Below are 25450 nucleotides of genomic sequence, written 5' to 3'. Positions count from 1 at the left end.
ACTGTTTGCTATGGAGAGGACTGTTTGCTATGGAGAGGACTGTTTGGTATGGAGAGGACTGTTTGCTATGGAGAGGACTGTTTGCTATGGAGAGGACTGTTTGGTATGGAGAGGACTGTTTGGTATGGAGAGGACTGTTTGGTATGGAGAGGACTGATTGGTATGGAGAGGACTGTTTGGTATGGAGAGGACTGTTTGGTATGGAGAGGACTGTTTGGTATGGAGAGGACTGTTTGGTATGGAGAGGACTGTTTGGTATGGAGAGGACTGTTTGGTATGGAGAGGACTGTTTGCTATGGAGAGGACTGTTTGGTATGGAGAGGACTGTTTGGTATGGAGAGGACTGTTTGGTATGGAGAGTACTGTTTGGTATGGAGAGGACTGATTGGTATGGAGAGGACTGATTGGTATGGAGAGGACTGTTTGGTATGGAGAGGACTGTTTGGTATGGAGAGGACTGTTTGGTATGGAGAGGACTGTTTGGTATGGAGAGGACTGTTTGGTATGGAGAGGACTGTTTGGTTCATTTTGGTTGTTGTACTGTTTATTATCCATTCCTTTCTGTGGGGCACTTGGACAGAGTAAACGGCAATACAAGCACCAAAGGAACTCTAAACGTATGAGACAGTGGGGACTCCCGCCTTGTTCAGTGCCTTAGAATGGCTAATGTTCTGCAGCGGGTTCTGCATACTCTCAGCCTCTAGAAAACAAATGTACGCCTCAGATCCTAGTAAAAGCATGCATGTGCCTGTCTTAATTAGTGTATAACATTTCCCGGTGTATGTTTGACATGATGGAATAAATTAAGACACAAACCCATTTATAGGCTATTATTGTGTTGTATTTTATTGTAAGATATATTTTCATTAATTTTGAAATAATATTACATTTTTGCTACCCTAAACGCCCACGCGCTCTACCGTCAGCTCAGTCACATGGGGAAGGTGTTTTCCCAATAGGCTACCTGTTCCAAACGGCTTTCGACCATCTCTACAATCACTATTAGCATGCTTGTGCTTTATCCCCCTCAGTCCAAAACATGAGGATATACCATACTGGTTTTGAAGAAAGCAGGTCCCGCTAACTACAGCCTCCGTTCACAGAACCCACTAACTACAGCCTCCGTTCACAGAACCCACTAACTACAGCCTCCATTCACAGAACCCACTAACTACAGCCTCCATTCACAGAACCCACTAACTACAGCCTCCGTTCACAGAACCCGCTAACTACAGCCTCCGTTCACAGAACCCACTAACTACAGCCTCCGTTCACCGAACCAGCTAACTCCAGCCTCAGTTCACAGGACACATACAAGAAGCTATGCAATGCAAGTCTATTATTGTGGGAATAAGTGCGTAATTCTAGCGGCTTCTCTTTTGATAGTTCTAAAAAATATAGCAAAAGAATATTTTATCCTTATATTGGATCGAAAGACCATAGATGACCGTTCCCTACCCCATGGGCAGCAAATATTACATTCCTTTGAAGAGGCGCTGAAGTCCTCGGACATGGCCCCATATTATTCGAGTTTGACTCGGCTATTGCTATAGAAATCTTAATTCACCGTGAGGACTCACCGTCATGAAGAAATGGCTCTTTGTGTTAAAAGATCTTTGAAGTCTGGATGAGAATATAGCCTTTCATCAAATGCTGCCCTCATCTTCCCTGCATAAAATCACACTTTATCTACGAGAGAAATAGAGCCGCACAAACAAGACATGGACATGTGAATAAATATATATATTTAAAAAAAATGTAATATGGATTTTCTTTTAAAGAATCGCTTTGTATTTTTCAACTATTCAGGGGTGAGGAAAGTTTAGAGTAAGCGAATTGTAAATATAATACCTAGGAGGTGGGATCTTTTCAATGTGTCTTTATGCGGATTTAAATGTTTAAATGTCTACACGTTGGCAAGAAGCTGTAGCAGTAGAAATGACAGCAAAAAAAAAACATCGTTCAAACGTAACTAAAATCTCCTACTGAACGTTAGGTTTGAAGTGCTCCCGGTACAAAATGTTTTGTTCCTTATGGGCTCTACTTTATAGACGGTACATGAGACATAATAAGTGACCAATGGCAATAAGGCTCGCTGTTGAATATAGTGATAGAACAATCTCTCTGTATTTTGTCTCATGATTCCTTTAAAAAAAAGGATCGTTGTTAATCTGCTCTGCTGCGTTATAATGTTATGCACGAGTCGTCTAAACCGTGAGGCTGAAAGCGTTTTACCGAACCTGTAATATATTCGTTTTTAACTGTACCCTCGTAGTATATGCATTTAAATAAATCATTGTAAATACCCATGTTAAAAAGTAAAGACCCAGAAAAGTAAAATAGCAATTTTATCATACAGGATTTATTCAAAATACTGACAAATTACAACGCAGTTGGTAACACATTTCGAGTGTCTTTTCTCGGTAGGACAACATTTTTATAAAACTGCATTAATAACAAATAATGACAAGAATGACCAAATCACAAAATGACCACGTTGACCAAACATTTATGAATGTTATATCAAATAGACTATATCAAAACAATCAATAGGAAAAAATATGTCTGTATGAAACTCAAAACTTCTCAATTATTTAATTTATACAAATAAGAGTAGCAAACAATTAAAATAGCTGAAAGATCAAAGCTTACAACATTACTGTTATTAACACATTGAATTTTAGCAATTTTACAAATGTACATTCACTTATTTTTCATTTTGAAAACACTTTGGTTCGATAATACAAAAATGTTAATATCAGGTTCAAAAAAATAAATTAAAAAGATATTGAATTCAAAACTCGATTTACAAAATAATACAACAACATACAAACATACAATTAACCAGCACGAGACATTTGAACAAATCTACAGAATATTTGTTCATACTCATCCACATGGGGATATAAGAAAGCGATCACAAAACTACAATTTGGCTGTTTCTTATTTTGTCGATATGCCAGTGCATTGAATGATTTGGGCCTTAGAAAATAGACCTTCTCGATATGTTTATTTTCTGAGTCCATGGGCATATTAGAAAATATCTTGGATATTTGTTTTATTATTTTCTAGGCCAATTTTGGTTAGTACGCGTCCCTTGGCTCTGGGTGTCTGTAGAGGGCCTCATCCTCGGAATCAGGGCTGGAGGAGCCGCTGGGGGGTGTCTGAGTGCCGCTGGCACCCGAACTATGACAGACGTACCACTCTCTTAAATTGGCGGGCTGGGACGAGGCTGCTGGTTCCGAGAGCGACGAAGACCCTGGCTCTCGGCCTAAGTCCAATGATGGGGACACCAATGACGGGGTTGATGACTCGTAGCCAGAGCTCGGTGGCGGAGACTTGCAGTGGACTTTCATGTGTTTTCTGAGAGAGCTGGGGTGTGTGTAGGATTTGTCACAGCCTCTCACTTTGCAGTTGTAAGGCTTATCGCTGGTGTGCACGTGGGAGTGCTTCTTCCGGTCACTGCTGTTGGCGAAACGTCGGTCACAGCCGTCAAACTCACATTTGAAGGGTTTCTCACCTGAAATAAGGGAACATAAGTTAGGCGTTGGATCCAGAAAACCCAAAGGCATAAACTAAAACCGCTGCTCTATTTTTGGTGGTGACGCATGGTCATATAAAACCATACTGGCTTATAGTGTATTGCCTATTGTATGAACCAGCTGAGTTCCTTTAGGACAGCTCAATGAACCAGCTGAGATCCTTTAGGACAGCCAAAAGGACCAGCTGAGATCCTTTAGGACAGACCAATGAACCAGCTGAGTTCCTTTAGGACAGCCCAATGAACCAGCTGAGTTCCTTTAGGACAGCTCTACTGTTGTATGCAATAGGTCAAAGTGTTACATTGAGTAAAAAGATAATGGATTATAATTTGTAGGATTTTAGTGGCTTGGTTATGGTTTTGTAGTTTTGTAGTTTAATTAAGACACAAGCTGTCCTCTACCTGTATGTATTATCATACTTGACATGTACTTGTTTATATTGCAAAGTAATGGAAAACATGAATATATAATCAACAGTAAAACAAAACTGAAGTGTTACTGCAGCTTATTGTAAATGTTGGTGCATTGTGGGAAAATCGCTGTATTTCGGGATGGTAGGCCTACTGTAATTCCACCCCGCAGAATGTAATTCCACCCCACTAGTGAGTTCATGCTGATGTTGTTTCTTCGTCATTACCATATTTTCAGGCGTGTCTTATAACAGGCTACATATGTTGCACCCGTGAGTGAGAACTTCGTATCTATTGAATTCCTATGTGGTTACAATGTCCCAGTAAGTTTAAATATTTATTGGGGACAGATTGGAGTGACAGCAAGTCTTTCAAACATATATGGGTTATCACTTTCCTTGTCCTTTTGTGCCTGTGTTGCCCTGTCTTTCTGGTCTGTGTTGCCCTGTCCTGTGTTGCCCTGACCTGTGTTGCCCTGTCTTTCTGGTCTGTGTTGCCCTGTCTTTCTGGTCTGTGTTGCCCTGTCCTGTGTTGCCCTGACCTGTGTTGCCCTGTCTTTCTGGTCTGTGTTGCCCTGGTCTGTGTTGCCCTGGTCTGTGTTGCCCTGACCTGTGTTGCCCTGTCGTCCTGGTCTGTTGCCTTGTCTTTCTGGTCTGTGTTGCCCTGACCTGTGTTGCCCTGACCTGTGTTGCCCTGGTCTGTGTTGCCCTGACCTGTGTTGCCCTGGTCTGTGTTGCCCTGGTCTGTGTTGCCCTGGTCTGTGTTGCCCTGGTCTGTGTTGCCCTGACCTGTGTTGCCCTGACCTGTGTTGCCCTGACCTGTGTTGCCCTGGTCTGTGTTGCCCTGACCTGTGTTGCCCTGACCTGTGTTGCCCTGGTCTGTGTTGCCCTGACCTGTGTTGCCCTGTCTTTCTGGTCTGTGTTGCCCTGGTCTGTGTTACCCTGACCTGTGTTGCCCTGTCTTTCTGGTCTGTGTTGCCCTGACCTGTGTTGCCCTGACCTGTGTTGCCCTGGTCTGTGTTGCCCTGACCTGTGTTGCCCTGTCTTTCTGGTCTGTGTTGCCCTGACCTGTGTTGCCCTGACCTGTGTTGCCCTGGTCTGTGTTGCCCTGACCTGTGTTGCCCTGACCTGTGTTGCCCTGGTCTGTGTTGCCCTGTAGTCACTGCCAGTTTGGATGCCTTTGTTAAGGCCTCTAGAAGTGTACGTGATATTAAAATACCAAATATTCAGTAATATACTGTAACGTGTGAACGCTTTGCCTAGCAACCAACCTGCGTACACCAATCCCTTGTAAATTACAGTAAAATACCATGTAATACAAACCCCTTCCTCTCGACAGATTTGATTCATTCATTCAATTCCGATTACTTTTTATGATAGTACAATGCAGTCAATTCTACGATATTGTACTGTGTATCATTACACAATACTTGCTTTCATACAATAGTTGTAATTTATATTACCGTGCGTGTATTGTAAATGACACCTTCTTAAATAACGATACCAAAGCATTTACTGTGTAATGAAATAGAGCATTTTACTCTCCACAGAGCTACAGCTTGATTGGCCTGTAATGTAGCCTGTACAGCATAACCTGGCAAAACCATAATGGTTGAATTAATTACTCTGAAATCATCCTATGCTGATCTCTCTCCGATGCAAGGCGGCGTTGTCAGGCAGCCAGGCTCTTAGCTACAGAGAATATATAATTGCTCAGTCTAATTACACATGCATGTTGAATATCAATTTGACCTTCAGCTGTTGGGCTGAGAGAGCAAATCAGGGACATTAGTGTAGTACAAGAGCATGTCTCGGGAACACACCCCAGGGGAAGCCCAGTCATAACCACAGACCCGGGTAGGTTTTAAACATGATACTCTGGACCAGAGGCCCTTGGGAATCAACACACGCACAAATCATTTAACAGATTTCTACTTAAGTAATGTGAGCAAATTATATGAATAATAAATGTGGAGAAAGGAAAGAGGCAGCAGAGGCAAAGAGTCATATTCACCATAAAGGAATCAGAGTCATATTCACCATAAAGGAATCAGAGTCATATTCACCATAAAGGAATCAGAGTCATATTCACCATAAAGGAATCAGAGTCATATTCACCATAAAGGAATCAGAGTCATATTCACCATGAAGGAATCAGAGTCATATTCACCATAAAGGAATCAGAGTCATAAAGGAATCAGAGTCATATTCACCATAAAGGAATCAGAGTCATATTCACCATAAAGGAATCAGAGTCATATTCACCATAAAGGAATCAGAGTCATAAAGGAATCAGAGTCATATTCACCATAAAGGAATCAGAGTCATATTCACCATAAAGGAATCAGAGTCATAAAGGAATCAGAGTCATATTCACCATAAAGGAATCAGAGTCATATTCACCATAAAGGAATCAGAGTCATATTCACCATGAAGGAATCAGAGTCATATTCACCATAAAGGAATCAGAGTCATATTCACCATAAAGGAATCAGAGTCATAAAGGAATCAGAGTCATATTCACCATAAAGGAATCAGAGTCATATTCACCATAAAGGAATCAGAGTCATATTCACCATGAAGGAATCAGAGTCATATTCACCATAAAGGAATCAGAGTCATATTCACCATAAAGGAATCAGAGTCATATTCACCATAAAGGAATCAGAGTCATATTCACCATAAAGGAATCAGAGTCATATTCACCATAAAGGAATCAGAGTCATATTCACCATAAAGGAATCAGAGTCATAAAGGAATCAGAGTCATATTCACCATAAAGGAATCAGAGTCATATTCACCATAAAGGAATCAGAGTCATAAAGGAATCAGAGTCATATTCACCATAAAGGAATCAGAGTCATATTCACCATAAAGGAATCTGAGTCATATTCACCATAAAGGAATCTGAGTCATATTCAACATAAAGGAATCAGAGTCATATTCACCATAAAGGAATCAGAGTCATATTCACCATAAAGGAATCAGAGTCATATTCACCATGAAGGAATCAGAGTCATATTCACCATAAAGGAATCAGAGTCATATTCACCATAAAGGAATCAGAGTCATATTCACCATAAAGGAATCAGAGTCATATTCACCATGAAGGAATCAGAGTCATATTCACCATAAAGGAATCAGAGTCATATTCACCATAAAGGAATCAGAGTCATATTCACCATAAAGGAATCAGAGTCATATTCACCATAAAGGAATCAGAGTCATATTCACCATAAAGGAATCAGAGTCATATTCACCATAAAGGAATCAGAGTCATATTCACCATAAAGGAATCTGAGTCATAAAGGAATCAGAGTCATATTCACCATAAAGGAATCAGAGTCATATTCACCATAAAGGAATCTGAGTCATAAAGGAATCAGAGTCATATAGGAATCAGAGTCATATTCACCATAAATGAATCAGAGTCATATTCACCATAAAGGAATCAGAGTCATAAAGGAATCAGAGTCATATTCAGCATAAAGGAATCAGAGTCATATTCACAATAAAGGAATCAGAGTCATATTCACCATAAAGGAATCAGAGTCATATTCACCATAAAGGAATCAGAGTCATATTCACCATAAATGAATCAGAGTCATATTCACCATAAAGGAATCCGAGTCATAAAGGAATCAGAGTCATATTCAGCATAAAGGAATCAGAGTCATATTCACCATAAAGGAATCAGAGTCATATTCACCATAAAGGAATCAGAGTCATATTCACCATAAAGGAATCAGAGTCATATTCACCATGAAGGAATCAGAGTCATATTCACCATAAAGGAATCCGAGTCATAAAGGAATCAGAGTCATATTCACCATAAAGGAATCAGAGTCATATTCACCATGAAGGAATCAGAGTCATATTCACCATAAAGGAATCAGAGTCATATTCACCATAAAGGAATCAGAGTCATAAAGGAATCAGAGTCATATTCACCATAAAGGAATCAGAGTCATATTCACCATAAAGGAATCAGAGTCATATTCACCATAAAGGAATCAGAGTCATATTCACCATGAAGGAATCAGAGTCATATTCACCATAAAGGAATCAGAGTCATATTCACCATAAAGGAATCAGAGTCATATTCACCATAAAGGAATCAGAGTCATAAAGGAATCAGAGTCATATTCACCATAAAGGAATCAGAGTCATATTCACCATAAAGGAATCAGAGTCATATTCACCATAAAGGAATCAGAGTCATAAAGGAATCAGAGTCATATTCACCATAAAGGAATCAGAGTCATATTCACCATAAAGGAATCAGAGTCATAAAGGAATCAGAGTCATATTCACCATAAAGGAATCAGAGTCATATTCACCATAAAGGAATCTGAGTCATATTCACCATAAAGGAATCTGAGTCATATTCAACATAAAGGAATCAGAGTCATATTCACCATAAAGGAATCAGAGTCATATTCACCATAAAGGAATCAGAGTCATATTCACCATGAAGGAATCAGAGTCATATTCACCATAAAGGAATCAGAGTCATATTCACCATAAAGGAATCAGAGTCATATTCACCATAAAGGAATCAGAGTCATATTCACCATGAAGGAATCAGAGTCATATTCACCATAAAGGAATCAGAGTCATATTCACCATAAAGGAATCAGAGTCATATTCACCATAAAGGAATCAGAGTCATATTCACCATAAAGGAATCAGAGTCATATTCACCATAAAGGAATCAGAGTCATATTCACCATAAAGGAATCAGAGTCATATTCACCATAAAGGAATCTGAGTCATAAAGGAATCAGAGTCATATTCACCATAAAGGAATCAGAGTCATATTCACCATAAAGGAATCTGAGTCATAAAGGAATCAGAGTCATATAGGAATCAGAGTCATATTCACCATAAATGAATCAGAGTCATATTCACCATAAAGGAATCAGAGTCATAAAGGAATCAGAGTCATATTCAGCATAAAGGAATCAGAGTCATATTCACAATAAAGGAATCAGAGTCATATTCACCATAAAGGAATCAGAGTCATATTCACCATAAAGGAATCAGAGTCATATTCACCATAAATGAATCAGAGTCATATTCACCATAAAGGAATCCGAGTCATAAAGGAATCAGAGTCATATTCAGCATAAAGGAATCAGAGTCATATTCACCATAAAGGAATCAGAGTCATATTCACCATAAAGGAGTCATATTCACCATAAAGGAATCAGAGTCATATTCACCATAAAGGAATCAGAGTCATATTCACCATGAAGGAATCAGAGTCATATTCACCATAAAGGAATCCGAGTCATAAAGGAATCAGAGTCATATTCACCATAAAGGAATCAGAGTCATATTCACCATGAAGGAATCAGAGTCATATTCACCATAAAGGAATCAGAGTCATATTCACCATAAAGGAATCAGAGTCATAAAGGAATCAGAGTCATATTCACCATAAAGGAATCAGAGTCATATTCACCATAAAGGAATCAGAGTCATATTCACCATAAAGGAATCAGAGTCATATTCACCATGAAGGAATCAGAGTCATATTCACCATAAAGGAATCAGAGTCATATTCACCATAAAGGAATCAGAGTCATATTCACCATAAAGGAATCAGAGTCATATTCACCATAAAGGAATCAGAGTCATATTCACCATGAAGGAATCAGAGTCATATTCACCATAAAGGAATCAGAGTCATATTCACCATAAAGGAATCAGAGTCATAAAGGAATCAGAGTCATATTCACCATAAAGGAATCAGAGTCATATTCACCATAAAGGAATCAGAGTCATATTCACCATAAAGGAATCAGAGTCATATTCACCATAAAGGAATCAGAGTCATATTCACCATGAAGGAATCAGAGTCATATTCACCATAAAGGAATCAGAGTCATATTCACCATAAAGGAATCAGAGTCATAAAGGAATCAGAGTCATATTCACCATAAAGGAATCAGAGTCATATTCACCATAAAGGAATCAGAGTCATATTCACCATGAAGGAATCAGAGTCATATTCACCATAAAGGAATCAGAGTCATATTCACCATGAAGGAATCAGAGTCATATTCACCATAAAGGAATCAGAGTCATATTCACCATAAAGGAATCAGAGTCATATTCACCATAAAGGAATCAGAGTCATAAAGGAATCAGAGTCATATTCACCATAAAGGAATCTGAGTCATATTCACCATAAAGGAATCTGAGTCATATTCAACATAAAGGAATCAGAGTCATATTCACCATAAAGGAATCAGAGTCATATTCACCATAAAGGAATCAGAGTCATATAGGAATCCGAGTCATAATCAGAGTCATATTCACCATGAAGGAATCAGAGTCATATTCACCATAAAGGAATCAGAGTCATATTCACCATAAAGGAATCTGAGTCATAAAGGAATCAGAGTCATATTCACCATAAAGGAATCAGAGTCATATTCACCATAAAGGAATCTGAGTCATAAATGAATCAGAGTCATATTCACCATAAAGGAATCAGAGTCATATTCACCATAAAGGAATCTGAGTCATATTCAACATAAAGGAATCAGAGTCATATTCACCATAAAGGAATCTGAGTCATATTCACCATAAAGGAATCTGAGTCATAAAGGAATCTGAGTCATATTCAACATAAAGGAATCAGAGTCATATTCACCATAAAGGAATCAGAGTCATATTCACCATAAAGGAATCAGAGTCATATAGGAATCCGAGTCATATTCACCATAAAGGAATCAGAGTCATATTCACCATAAAGGAATCAGAGTCATATTCACCATAAAGGAATCAGAGTCATAAAGGAATCAGAGTCATATTATGTGCAGTTCAGACTCATCAAGGCCCTAAGGAAGGCTTTTCATTTGGGTCTCTGGCCCAACCAGGAGACGCGGCCATATTTGTTCAGGAAAAAAATGACTCTCTTCATGTCATTATCTCTCGCTGAATGAAACTACAATGGCACTAAGCTACATTACACGTGTCCATCAAGTAATAGTGTAGGCATGCTGGATAAGCAGGTCAGTGTGATTGCCCTGCCTCTTAGGTCCTTCTGTAGCTCAGTTGGTAGAGCATGGCACTTGTAATGCCAGGGTAGTGGGTTCGATCCCCGGGACCACCCATACGTAGAATGTATGCACACATGACTGTAAGTCGCTTTGCATAAAAGTGTCTGCTAAATGGCATATATTATTATTATTATTATTATTACACTGCTCTATGGCTCCTCCTCCTCTGCTGCTGCCCTGCCTCTTACACTGCTATATGGCTCCTCCTCTCCTGCTGCCCTGCCTCTTACACTGCTATATGGCTCCTCCTCCTCTGCTGCTGCCCTGCCTCTTACACTGCTATATGGCTCCTCCTCCTCTCCTGCTGCCCTGCCTCTTACACTGCTATATGGCTCCTCCTCCTCTCCTGCTGCCCTGCCTCTTACACTGCTATATGGCTCCTCCTCCTCTCCTGCTGCCCTGCCTCTTACACTGCTATATGGCTCCTCCTCCTCTGCTGCTGCCCTGCCTCTTACACTGCTATATGGCTCCTCCTCCTCTGCTGCTGCCCTGCCTCTTACACTGCTATATGGCTCCTCCTCTGCTGCTGCCCTGCCTCTTACACTGCTATATGGCTCCTCCTCCTCTCCTGCTGCCCTGCCTCTTACACTGCTCTATGGCTCCTCCTCCTCTCCTGCTGCCCTGCCTCTTACACTGCTCTATGGCTCCTCCTCCTCTCCTGCTGCCCTGCCTCTTACACTGCTCTATGGCTCCTCCTCCTCTGCTGCTGCCCTGCCTCTTACACTGCTATATGGCTCCTCCTCCTCTCCTGCTGCCCTGCCTCTTACACTGCTCTATGGCTCCTCCTCCTCTCCTGCTGCCCTGGCTCCTCCTCTCCTGCTGCCCTGCCTGTTACACTGCTCTATGGCTCCTCCTCCTCTCCTGCTGCCCTGGCTCCTCCTCTCCTGCTGCCCTGCCTGTTACACTGCTCTATGGCTCCTCCTCCTCTCCTGCTGCCTGCCTGTTACACTGCTATATGGCTCCTCCTCCTCTCCTGCTGCCCTGCCTCTTACACTGCTACACGACTCCTCCTCCTCTCCTGCTGCCCTGCCTGTTTATTGACTTGTTGCTGAGGGTACTACAACCCTGCTCTGAGCAAAACTACAACACTTTCCTTAGCAACAACCTTTCCCTATGTAATACTACAACCGGTTCCTTAGCAACAACCCTTCCCTGAGCAATACTACAACCCTTTCCTTAGCAACAACCTTTCCCTTAGTAATAATAGATCCCTTTCCTTAGCAACAACCCTGCTCTGAGCAATACTATAATCCTTCCCTTAGCAACAACCTTTCCCTAAGTAATAATAGAACCCTTTCCTTAGCAACAACCCTGCTCTGAGCAATACTACAACCCTTTCCTTAGCAACAACCCTTCCCCGAGCAATACTACAACCCTTTCCTTAGCAACAACCCTGCTCTGAGCAATACTACAACCCTTTCCTTAGCAACAACCCTGCTCTGAGCAATACTACAACACTTTCCTTAGCAACAACCTTTCCCTAAGTAATAATAGAACCCTTTCCTTAGCAACAACCCTTCCCTGAGCAATACTACAACTCTTTCCTTTGCAACAACATTTCCCTAAGTAATACTACAACCCTTTCCTTAGCAACAACACTTCTCTGAGCAATACTACAAGGAGAGGGGTTTCCAATATAAATACATTAATAAAAATAAATGTTTATGAACATGATTTCATATTGTGTGTTGTATAGTGTATTACTGCTTTGTATATACTACTACTACAACTTCCACTACTGCTACTACTACTGCTACTACTACTGCTGCTACTAATAATACTACTGCTACTACTAATAATACTGCTACTACTAGTACTACTAATGCTACTACTACTGCTACTACTAATAATAATACTACTACTACTACTACTACTACTACCACTACTGCTACTGCTACTGTTACTACTACTACTACTACTTCTACTACGACTACTGCTACCACTACTACTACTACTACTACTACTACGACTACAGCTACTACTACTAATGCTACTACCACTACTACTACTACTACTACTACTACGACTACTGCTACTACTACTACCGCTACTGCTACTGCTACTGCTACTGCTACTGCTACTGCTACTGCTACTACTACTACTTCTACAACTACTACTACTACTACTACTACTACTACTACTACTACTACTACTACTACTACTAATAAGGTGAATGCACCAATTTGTAAGTCGCTCTGGATAAGAGCGTCTGCTAAATGACTTAAATGTAAATGTAAATGTACTACTACTACTACTACTACTACTTCTACTACTACTACTACTACTACTGTTGCTGCTACTACTGCTATTACTACAATCCACCCCACACCTAACCATACAATTAATTTAAACATTTAAATATTTAATATTTTACAATAATACTACTAATACTACAACTACTACTACTACTACTACTAATAATAATAATAATACTAATGAGATATAAATCATAACCATTGAATAGCGAACAAATGAAAATATGACATCAATCTATGTTGTTATGTTTTCTTAGCCATGTGTCATGACTTATATAATAATATTAATAATAATCCTCAATTCCATTGAGCAGATGCTTTTATCCACACTGACTGAGTCATGCTTGCATACATTTTGCATATGGTTGACCGGGGAATCGAACCCAAAACATTGGCAGCGCATGCGCCATGCTTTACTATACGAGCCATATATCTTAAATTATTATTAGTATTACGGTATTCTACGTGACCATTCAGTTCTAGTCTTCAACAGAAGACCAAACATTATACAGAGTCTCGTTGACAAATCACAGTATTAAAAGACACATCCACGGGTTGTTCACGGCGCTGGAAGCAGAAACGGTCTCCACTACAGAAAGAAAAGAAAGTCCATTACAAAATGTGAATTTATTTCCGCTCCAAGGCCAATTTACTCCCAACTGCATTCTGAAACCAGTAGGCTTCTAGTACTTTATAGGGCGATACACAACACTTCAGAACAGTAAGTAACAACGCTATATCTGATATGCTTGGTTCCATGTGCCTGCAGCAGCATGGTTTTGAGAGTACAGTTTATGCCTTTTCGTAGCAGGTTAGGAAAATGTACGCAGCATATTAGGATCATTCGAAGTTAATGTTAGGAAGAGGGTTAGCTAAAAATGCAAAAACATTTTCAACTTTCGTCGTCAATTTGCCATGAACTGTGTAACATCTCGACTTGACCCTGCTGCAGGCAACGCAACAGTTGGACAGACCGTGTGGGCCATAGTCTCTCTTCGGACGGCATGTTTTGGCACATATCAAACCGCTGAGGGAGAGAGACCTGTTTTACCATAATCCCCCTAGCATTATCTCTGTAGAGCGCTGGCCCACTGGAGTAATTCACAACAAACACATCGGAAATGTGTTTGTCCAACAATACACTATTGCCTAATGTTTAGGCTAATCAGGCTCAGTGTCATGCCAACGTTTTGGTAGCTTACATTTTTTTATTTGAAATGCTATGATCCAAATATCACATTTAGAAAGAATAAAAAAACATTTTTATATATATATATATATATATATCGAAATAATTATCAAATAAATACTGCTTTCAGGGATTTGGCAATTGGTTCAATGACATTTGAAATAATATTTTTTCCATTTTTGTTTTACGCTGCGGCTGCTGTACAGCATATATTCTCACAATAACTACATTTCATTTATATGCAATTTCAAATAGAAATGTTATGCAATTTCAAATAGAAATGTTATGCAATTTCAAATAGAAATGTGAACTGAGCTCTAGTGTTTAATGGGGTTCAAGCCATAAATTCAAATCGTAACCTTGCTCAATGCTGGAGGAGGATGCAACCTTTACCGATGTCTCTGAAACGGAAATAAAGTCACTGACCTGTGTGAGTCCTCTTGTGGATCTTCAGGTTTTCCGATCGAGCAAATACTTTTCCACAGCCGGGGAAGGGACATGGGAATGGTTTCTCTCCGGTGTGCACTCTGATATGATTTACCAGTTTGTACTTGGCTTTAAATGGCTTTCCTTCCCTGGGACACTCTTCCCAGAAGCAGATATGGTTTGCCATCTCCGGGCCACCGACATGCTCCACCGTCACATGAGTTACTAGCTCGTGCATCGTGCTGTAAGTTTTTGAGCAGAGTTTCTTCGGCGACAGTTCCGGTTCATGCCACTTGCAGATGAGTTCTTGCTTTATTGGCTGCCTCATGTAGCGGAAGAATGCACCGGCTCCGTGATGCTGAGCGCCGAGGTTCATGTTCAGATGGTTCAGACCGCCGTAGCCATGTAATGTCGATGCGGAGAACGGATCAGCCCTGGAGCTCGCAACTTGACTCAAGTGATCAGACCTAACGTACATTTCGCTAGGTATTCCTAACCTTATTTGTCCATTCATGGCTTGGCCACCTGGTGCTCCGCTAGATGACTGCTCATGGTGGAGTCCGGAGAAGAGGGCATGGCTACCAGCATCAGGGTGATGGCCGTAGTGTCCCGGATAGCTACCTGTTGTTGAGACAAACATTCCGTGATGAGAGGTTGAACCGGGGCTCTGGTCGGTCAGTACCGGCATGGCTTGAGCTGTCAGATCCCTCCGAATGAGGAAATCCCTACCTGCGGCTGCGGATAACGCCTGGGCCGTGTGGGACATGGAATAAGGGACGGTCGCCGCCTGCACCGGGCCAAAAGCTCCCGTTTGACTGGAGACCACTTCACTGTGGCCTGCCATATGATGATTGTGGTGGTGATGGTGGTGTGGGTAATGATGGGCTGGGCTGATTTTGAGGGCCGCGGAGTGCCCCATGTGTTCTGGCCCAAATGGACTCGGCCCCAGGCGGGGTTTCGCAGTAATCTCCCCAGGGTGCGAGTGAGCCATTGAGTGTGGATGGCTGCTGAACCCCGGGAAGCCTGTCACGCTCTGAGGGGTATGGTGGTGATGATGGTGATGGTGGTGCGCCCCTACCAAGTCAACTAATCTCAGCGCCGTGTTCCGTTTGGAAATCGTAGGGTCCATCATAGGGCTTCCCAAAGCATTCATGTTCATTACTCCTAATTCTAGAATAACTTGACAGCAGGCAAAATAACAATGATGACAAATATATTTTAATTGCAATGAAAAATATAGAAAAACAAACTAAAACATATATTAAAAAAGTTTGAAAGTTGTGATTCTATCTCAGTGGCTGCATGGAATCCCATTCGGTTGGCCGGCAGCAGCAGGACGCTTTGATAGTGAATAGAGATTCATGGTAGGCGCTGCAGCCCGTGGAGCTAAACAATCACCCCGACTTCTAATTGGTCAGAGCCCCGTGATTGACGTCACTTGTGACAAGTCTCCAATGTGAACAAAAATGTTTTAGCGACAGCAAACAGGCAGAGCGCCTGCGCAGAGCCTCAGGCAAAAAAAATGTAGTTGTTATGCAAAGGTTATTGTACTTTAAACTAATGTCCAAAAGTTAAACCGTTACACCAAAACTATAACTGTCATATTTTACTACTGAGTGACGAAGAGTTATGGAAGTGCAATATACCCAATGTAGCCTGAATAACACCTAGCCTACAGTACACATGAAAATAATGCAATAGAGCCTCTAAGGTTATAGCTGATAATCAATAGAGAGATATCTTCATTTCGGTACATATTTTACGAAAATATGTCATTGAAATTCATAAAATGTATGCAGAGTCGGAAATTGTGTGCATCAAAGTACCGGTTATCTTTTCGAACATAGACTAGACTAGTCCTTTTCTCAAAAGCAATTTTCTGCGGTTCGGAGTTTTTACGCGGTTCGGAGTTCACTCAATGGCCCAAAATGATCCGGTAAGATAAAGAAACATTTTTTTACACGTTTTCCCAGGCGCTCGCTTGTTCGTCCGCACCGCACCACCACACCTCGTTGCTCGTTGCGCTTCGTCCTCCTCCTCGTCGTGGGATCGGTTTCTGTGTATTAGTGAATAGAGACGACGCCGTCCATTGTCCCGGGAAAAAGTAATGGAACCGACCTGTTGTTATGATCCGGGGTAATTTCGCTCACGAGCCCTGTCGGATTGAGACCCAGAACTGAAGCGGATCAGGGGCACGGGAGGTGGCGCCCGATGAACGGCACAGAACCGCACAAGAGCGGTAGAGATTTAAATCCAAAATAAAACTTGCTAAAATATGAGTTTATACTTTAGAATGATACCCCGAGAGGGAGAGAGATGTCTGCTGTTGAAGGAAAACGTTGTCGAGAACATAAAAGTTAATCTTGTTGACGATTCCCTGCTATCAAACCAACACCGCTACACAATACCATAAATCACAAAACATATTTTGCATTTATTTTGTCTTTGGATTTATGTTAGACGATGAGATTTAATTGTTAATAACGTTTTTTCCTCTCCTCTTTTATTAAAACATTGATTCAGAAACCAACGCGTTATTGGAGCACCTGAAGCTGCTGCATATGTTATATAAAATATATATATATTTTAAAAACATTCCGCTCATCTCTACTGTTTGTGATGCTATAGTGTGTCATCATTATGTTCGGCCTAATATAATCAACTACATAATGAAGACATTGAGCTGCGATATGATATCATTAACATTTTTTGATCAACTTTATTTTGCTGTTCACATCTATATTAAGGGGACTATTTATTGTTGTAACCTAATTCTAGCCTATAAAACTGTTGTCATGGGTCCTCCTAGCTAAGACCTTGAATATGTTTTTTGATTCAACTTTAACATTTGGTAAACGCATGTATATTAATCGACATATACTTAAATATTCTTACCTCAATCTACATTGGGCCCTTTTATCTTAATCAAAACAGTCGGAGACAAATAGGAATTGTTCTGTGAATTGACCCAAAAGGAGGTCAAACCGTTGCCATTAGATCCATGTCAAATATAGCATGCAGAATGTGTTTAACATTTGGTCGGATTATAACGTGCCACCAGTAGTCAATCATTGGGCTGTTGTCTCACAGAGCCACGGGTAGGTTCAGAGGCAGTAAAGCCGTCATTTATTTTGACAGTGTGTCTTGCCAATATTTGACTACTTTGTGACCATCGCCTCAATAGGTATTTGAGAGACCCAGGTTGGGTTATATTCATGCATCGGTCTCACAGCCGTTGAACAAAAGTAATGTCCATTCTCAATGTAGAATGAATTTGTTCATCAGTTAACAAAAAATATAAACAAGTATAAAATATTCCGTTAGTATGTCAATAACGTGGTCATTTTTCAAACAACAATCTATTGCAAAAAAATAAATAAAACGTTTTGGGGTAAATGTAATTTTAGGCACTTCTAAAACACAACTAGCGTACTGCACTGCACACTGCTGAAAATGCTGGACACCAAACATGTCCCACCTATCTATGTGAGTACAACTCCTGCACACTCGATCAGTTGCCGAAACAACATAATGATGCAGCATTCTAAAACAAGACATTTCTATATGTAGGTGAATGGGTCACATATTTATTTATGTTAGTATTTGTGACTCAATGTTATTCGGTCAACAGTAATTCAATTGATATGGACTGGCCATGTGCTTTGTTCTTTACACCAAAAACGTAAAACAGAAATGTATTACTTTTAGGGGGATAAAGTTGGCATATTACGCACAGGCTACCATTGTAAATAGTGATAGAGACAGGCCGACGGCAGTGACTGAGCGTCTCTGGAGAACCATAACCAGGATTGACTTGTCAAAGTCATTTGGTGACAAAGCCACGTTAAACACGTCATGAATAAGTAAATATAATGTGAAATATGTGTGATCCTGGCAATGTTTATGAAATGGCCTCGGCTCCAGGTGCCTAGTGCAGGGTCGCAGCTGTAGTCGGCAGAGAGAGAGAGAGAGAGAGAGAGCGAGAGAGAGAGAGAGAGAGAGAGAGAGAGGCAGCTCAGGAACACACTGCAGTAATGCATATGCCGAGGAAGAGCTTTTTCTGGTCCAAGCTGCGCCCTCTTGTAAACCACAAGAAATAATGCAAATGGGTCGGGACCAAGACCAGACCATATTGCAGCAATTGACAAAACGCGTAATCGCTAGGCTAATTGAGTTGTTTTGTATATGTAAAGACAAAAATATGTAGAAAGGGAAAATAATATACTATATATATATATATGCTATATGCATAAACTGGACATATTTTTCGTTACAAACAACACGGTGTATATGCCGTTCGCCAATCAGAATTAGATTGCCTATCCAAACTCAATGTATTTCAGAAAAGGCCTATTTTAAAGCATTTAATATCAGTTGTAAGACACCGCTTAATAACATCCCGATTACATTATGTTACATCACTATTATGTTACATCACTATTACGTTATGTTACATCACCATTACGTTATGTTACATCACTATTACCTTATGGTACATCACTATTATGTTACATCACTATTACCTTATGTTACATCACTATTATGTTACATCACTATTATTTTACATCACTATTACCTTATGTTACATCACTATTATGTTACATCACTATTATTTTACATCACTATTACCTTATGTTACATCACTATTATTTTACATCACTATTACCTTATGTTACATCACTATTATGTTACATCACTATTATGTTACATCACTATTACCTTATGTTACATCACTATTACCTTATGTTACATCACTATTATGTTACATCACTATTACCTTATGTTACATCACTATCATGTTACATCACTATTACCTTATGTTACATCACTATTATGTTACATCACTATTACCTTATGGTACATCACTATTATGTTACATCACTATTATGTTATGTTACATCACTATTACCTTATGTTACATCACTATTATGTTACATCACTATTATGTTACATCACTATTACCTTATGTTACATCACTATTATGTTACATCACTATTATGTTACATCACTATTACCTTATGTTACATCACTATTATGTTACATCACTATTATGTTATGTTACATCACTATTACCTTATGTTACATCACTATTATGTTACATCACTATTATGTTACATCAATATTACGTTACATCACTATTACGTTATGTTACAACACTATTACGTTATGTTATATCACTATTACGTTATGTTACATCACTATTAAGTTACATCACTATTACCTAACATCACTATTACGTTACAGCACTATTATGTTACATCACTATTACGTTACATCACTATTAAGTTATGTTACATCACTATTATGTTACATCACTATTACGTTATGTTACATCACTATTATGTTACATCACTATTAAGTTATGTTACATCACTATTATGTTACATCACTATTATGTTAGATCAATATTATGTTACATCACTATTATGTTACATCACTATTACGTTATGTTACATCACTATTACCTTATGTTACATCAATATTATATTACATCACTATTATGTTACATCACTATTAAGTTATGTTACATCAATATTATGTTACATCAATATTATGTTACATCACTATTATGTTACATCACTATTAAGTTATGTTACATCACTATTATGTTACATCACTATTACCTTATGTTACATCAATATTATATTACATCACTATTATGTTACATCACTATTAAGTTATGTTACATCAATATTATATTACATCACTATTATGTTACATCACTATTAAGTTATGTTACATCACTATTATGTTACATCACTATTATGTTACATCAATATTATGTTACATCACTATTGCCTTATGTTACATCACTATTAAGTTATGTTACATCACTATTACCTTACGTTACATCACTATTACCTTATGTTACATCACTATTATGTTTCATCACTATTACCTATGTTACATCACTATTACGTTACATCACTATTACCTATGTTACATCACTATTATGTTACATCACTATTACCTTATGTTACATCACTATTACGTTACATCACTATTATGTTACATCACTATTACCTTATGTAACATCACTATTACATTATATTATATCACAATTGCCTTATGTTACATCACTATTACATTATGTTACATCACTATTACCTTATGTTACATCACTATTACATTATGTTACATCACTATTACCTTATGTAACATCACTATTACATTATGTTACATCACTATTACATTATGTTACATCACTATTACCTTATGTTACATCACTATTATCTTATGTTATATCACTATTACCTTATGTAACATCACTATTACCTTATGTTACATCACTATTACATTATGTTACATCACTATTACATTATGTTACATCACTATTACCTTATGTAACATCACTATTACCTTATGTTACATCACTATTACCTTATGTTACATCACTATTACCTTATGTTACATCACTATTACCTTATGTAACATCACTATTACCTTATGTTACATCACTATTACCTTATGTAACATCACTATTACCTTATGTTACATCACTATTACCTTATGTAACATCACTATTACCTTATGTAACATCACTATTACCTTATGTTACATCACTATTACATTATGTTACATCACTATTACCTTATGTAACATCACTATTACCTTATGTTACATCACTATTACATTATATTATATCACTATTATGTTACATCACTATTTCCTTATGTTACATCACTATTACGTTATGTTACATCACTATTATGTTACATCACTATTACCTTATGTAACATCACTATTACCTTATGTTACATCACTATTACGTTATGTTACATCACTATTAAGTTATGTTACATCACTATTATGTTACATCACTATTATGTTACATCACTATTACGTTATGTTACATCACTATTACCTTATGTTACATCACTATTATGTTACATCACTATTACCTTATGTTACATCACTATTATGTTACATCACTATTATGTTACATCACTATTACGTTATGTTACATCACTATTACATTACAGCACTATTATGTTACATCACTATTATGTTACATCACTATTATGTTATGTTACATCACTATTATGTTATGTTACATCACTATTACCTTATGTTACATCACTATTATGTTATGTTACATCACTATTACCTTATGTTACATCACTATTATGTTACATCACTATTACCTTATGTAACATCACTATTATGTTACATCACTATTATGTTACATCACTATTACGTTACATCACTATTATGTTACATCACTATTATGTTACATCACTATTACGTTACAGCACTATTATGTTACATCACTATTATGTTACATCACTATTATGTTATGTTACATCACTATTACCGTATGTTACATCACTATTACATTACAGCACTATTACGTTACATCACTATTACGTTACATCACTATTATGTTACATCACTATTATGTTATGTTACATCACTATTACCTTATGTTACATCACTATTATGTTACATCACTATTATGTTACATCACTATTATGTTACATCACTATTACGTTACATCACTATTATGTTACATCACTATTATGTTACATCACTATTACGTTACAGCACTATTATGTTACAGCACTATTATGTTACATCACTATTATGTTACATCACTATTATGTTACATCACTATTATGTTACATCACTATTACGTTACAGCACTATTATGTTACATCACTATTATGTTACATCACTATTATGTTACATCACTATTAAGTTATGTTACATCACTATTACCTTATGTTACATCACTATTATGTTACATCACTATTATGTTATGTTACATCACTATTACCTTATGTTACAGCACTATTATGTTACATCACTATTATGTTACATCACTATTACCTTATGTTACATCACTATTACGTTACGTTTATAACAAATGAAATGCCCTGTAGCCTGTCCTATCGACCATAATATTAATTAAATTAGCGGCCTCCACCCATAATGGATATATTATTATCTATATCATTGGTCACCTAGCTGTAATGTTCTCCATTCCCAATAAATCAGTCAGCAGTGCCAATCACCAGATACTTCTATAAATCAGTCAGCAATGCCAATCACCGGATACTTCTGATGAATCAGTCAGCAATGCCAATCACCGGATACTTCTATAAATCAGTCAGCAATGCCAATCACCAGATACTTCTGTTGTTGTATTTGATGATTCCCAGACCCCTGTCGAACCCCAAAGGTATTTATGTCTTCCCTGTTTAGAGTCACTTGGACACACGTTCCATCATGACCGTTTTCCACCTGTTGATGCCAAGGGTCTTCCAGATTTGTATGTGAGTTGTGGTAGTCTACTTTAAAACTTGATACAACTTGTATGGAAAAAGAGAACCATGGATAATGTTCTCTTCCCTTTGGCCTCTCAGGAAGGAGTCGGAGAATGTACGGAGCAGAAACGTGCAGTCAAAATGAGATTTTAATGGTTCGTATGGCAAGTCTGTTCATGCGGCTTTGAACCAGCGAGAGCCGCAAATCCCACTTGATAACTTCGGTAACCCACAACGCTGTACACATATATACAGTCTGGCTATGGTGACGCAGTAAGCTTTTACTAGTCGGCCAACATACAACGTGAGCAGTGTTTTTGTTTTCAACAATCACCAGTGAGTTATCATCATAAATGTCCTTCAAGATAACTGATTATTAAACATCTTTGTGATGATAACTTTTTGTGTGATTTTTGGGAAAGAATTTAGGTTGAGAATGATCATGCCAGAAGGGAGTCCTGACTGCTGATGTTCCCTTTACGAGGCTGCTGCAAAAACGGACGTGGAATTGAGAGAGAGACAGAGAAAGAGGGATGGGGGGGGGTGCAAAACTGAGTTCACAGATAACTACAGCCTAGGCCCTACATATGTAGGATCCTAATTTGAGACAGGTTGCTACAGCAGGAAATTTAATTACAGCAAAAGTACAGCAAAAGGAAAGGTGAATTTGTATGTGATTTAGAACTAATGGACATTTATGTAGGGGTTGATACATTTTACATAAGGGAAAATACAGTCTGAATTTTAAAGTGGAAATTAGAAGCTTCAGAAGACTGTTTAAACCTCGAACAGACTACAGGATTTTAAAGTTCTTCATTGCAAGAAAGTTGTCCTGTAACAGAATGATCAGGTTAAAATCCTCCATCTTTAGACGTTCTCCTGTAACAGAGTGATCAGATTAAGATCCTCCATCTGTAGATGTTCTCCTGTAACAGAGTGATCAGATTAAGATCCTCCATCTGTAGATGTTCTCCTGTAACAGAGTGATCAGATTAAGATCCTCCATCTGTAGACATTCTCCTGTAACAGAGTGATCAGATTAAGATCTTCCATCTGTAGATGTTCTCCAGTAACATAGTGATCAGATTAAGATCCTCCATCTGTAGATGTTCTCCAGTAACAGAGTGATCAGATTAGGATCCTCCATCTGTAGACGTTCTCCTGTAACAGAGTGATCAGATTAAGATCTTCCATCTGTAGACGTTCTCCTGTAACAGAGTGATCAGATTAAGATCCTCCATCTGTAGACGTTCTCCAGTAACAGAGTGATCAGATTAAGAGCCTCCATCTGTAAATGTTTCCATGGTCACACCTGATGTGTAAATGACAACACGTGAAGTGTAAAACTGGAGGATAGCTTCATAAAAGAGGTGCTGTGTGCACAGGAAGTGATGAGTGAGCCTACCTGGGATTGTCAGGCTACTTGCAGTGTTTTTCAACATTGACAATGAATTGTTATTTCGAGATAGACCTATAGCCGATTTGAACTGACAAATAAAAAAATAAAATACTTACTTACTTAATCGTGGCACTTGTAGGATAATTGGTATATTATTAGTCCTATTATAATGTGTTTGTGACAGTCACATATTGACGTTTTGGCTGTTTTGTAGTAATATTCCCTTGTGGTATGTATCCATGCAGCCTCTACTCCCTAAACTACTTGAATAGAGAGGGGGAAATGGAGTCGAGTCGTCTTTTCCGTTCCCTTTCATCCTCCGGAAATTTGACTGGATCCAAAGATTGCCATGGAAATCAACAAAGACATCGCCATGCCCTCAACGTGTGTCCTATGAAATCAAACAAATATCCCGGATCAACAACAAAGAGTGTGTGGTATACTGCCTCCCCAGTCTCTTTGCTGAGCAACAACATTCAGCGACACATTGACTTCTTGGTATGCAACCGAATAGCTATGCTCTACATCAGCATTTGCCACCCCCTTCCCTAACAAAAAGTGTGTTTTAGTATGGAAAGTTGTTGCTATGCATTAGTTATAGAGGAACATGCATGCATTTGACTTTTAGCAGTGTATAGTGTGACTGAATAGCCGACGACTGTCTACATTTTCACACCGTCTATTGTTGCTTTTATTTCTCTCAACTTTCTTTCTTGTGTTATTCAGCCGTTTAACCAAAACCACAGTCAGCAATCTCACAATACCTGGGATTGATGATGCACGCGGACCAATAGGAGAGGGGCCTCGGCACGCGGATTGTTATTTGATGGGTGCATGTTAGTAGGGGGATAGGGCCTCCTCCAATGATCGTCTGAGTAACGGGTCACATG

At 38.8% G+C, this 25450-nt stretch overlaps 1 protein-coding gene across 1 annotated transcript; it reads right to left on the bottom strand.

Annotated features, from left to right (window-relative positions):
* Positions 1–2352: 2352 nt before the first annotated feature.
* zic4 (zic family member 4) lies at positions 2353–16084 on the bottom strand. Its single transcript, XM_046355408.1, has 2 exons — positions 14895–16084; positions 2353–3520 (listed from the first exon to the last, which is right to left on the bottom strand). Exons 1-2 carry the CDS (start codon positions 16051–16053, stop codon positions 3084–3086), a joined length of 1596 nt encoding a protein of 531 aa, XP_046211364.1. The 5' UTR covers positions 16054–16084; the 3' UTR covers positions 2353–3083.
* Positions 16085–25450: the final 9366 nt, after the last annotated feature.

This window comes from Oncorhynchus gorbuscha, linkage group LG07 (assembly GCF_021184085.1).
Source record: "Oncorhynchus gorbuscha isolate QuinsamMale2020 ecotype Even-year linkage group LG07, OgorEven_v1.0, whole genome shotgun sequence".
Taxonomy (NCBI): Eukaryota; Metazoa; Chordata; class Actinopteri; order Salmoniformes; family Salmonidae; genus Oncorhynchus; species Oncorhynchus gorbuscha.
This window is presented reverse-complemented; position numbering and strand designations above follow the sequence as displayed.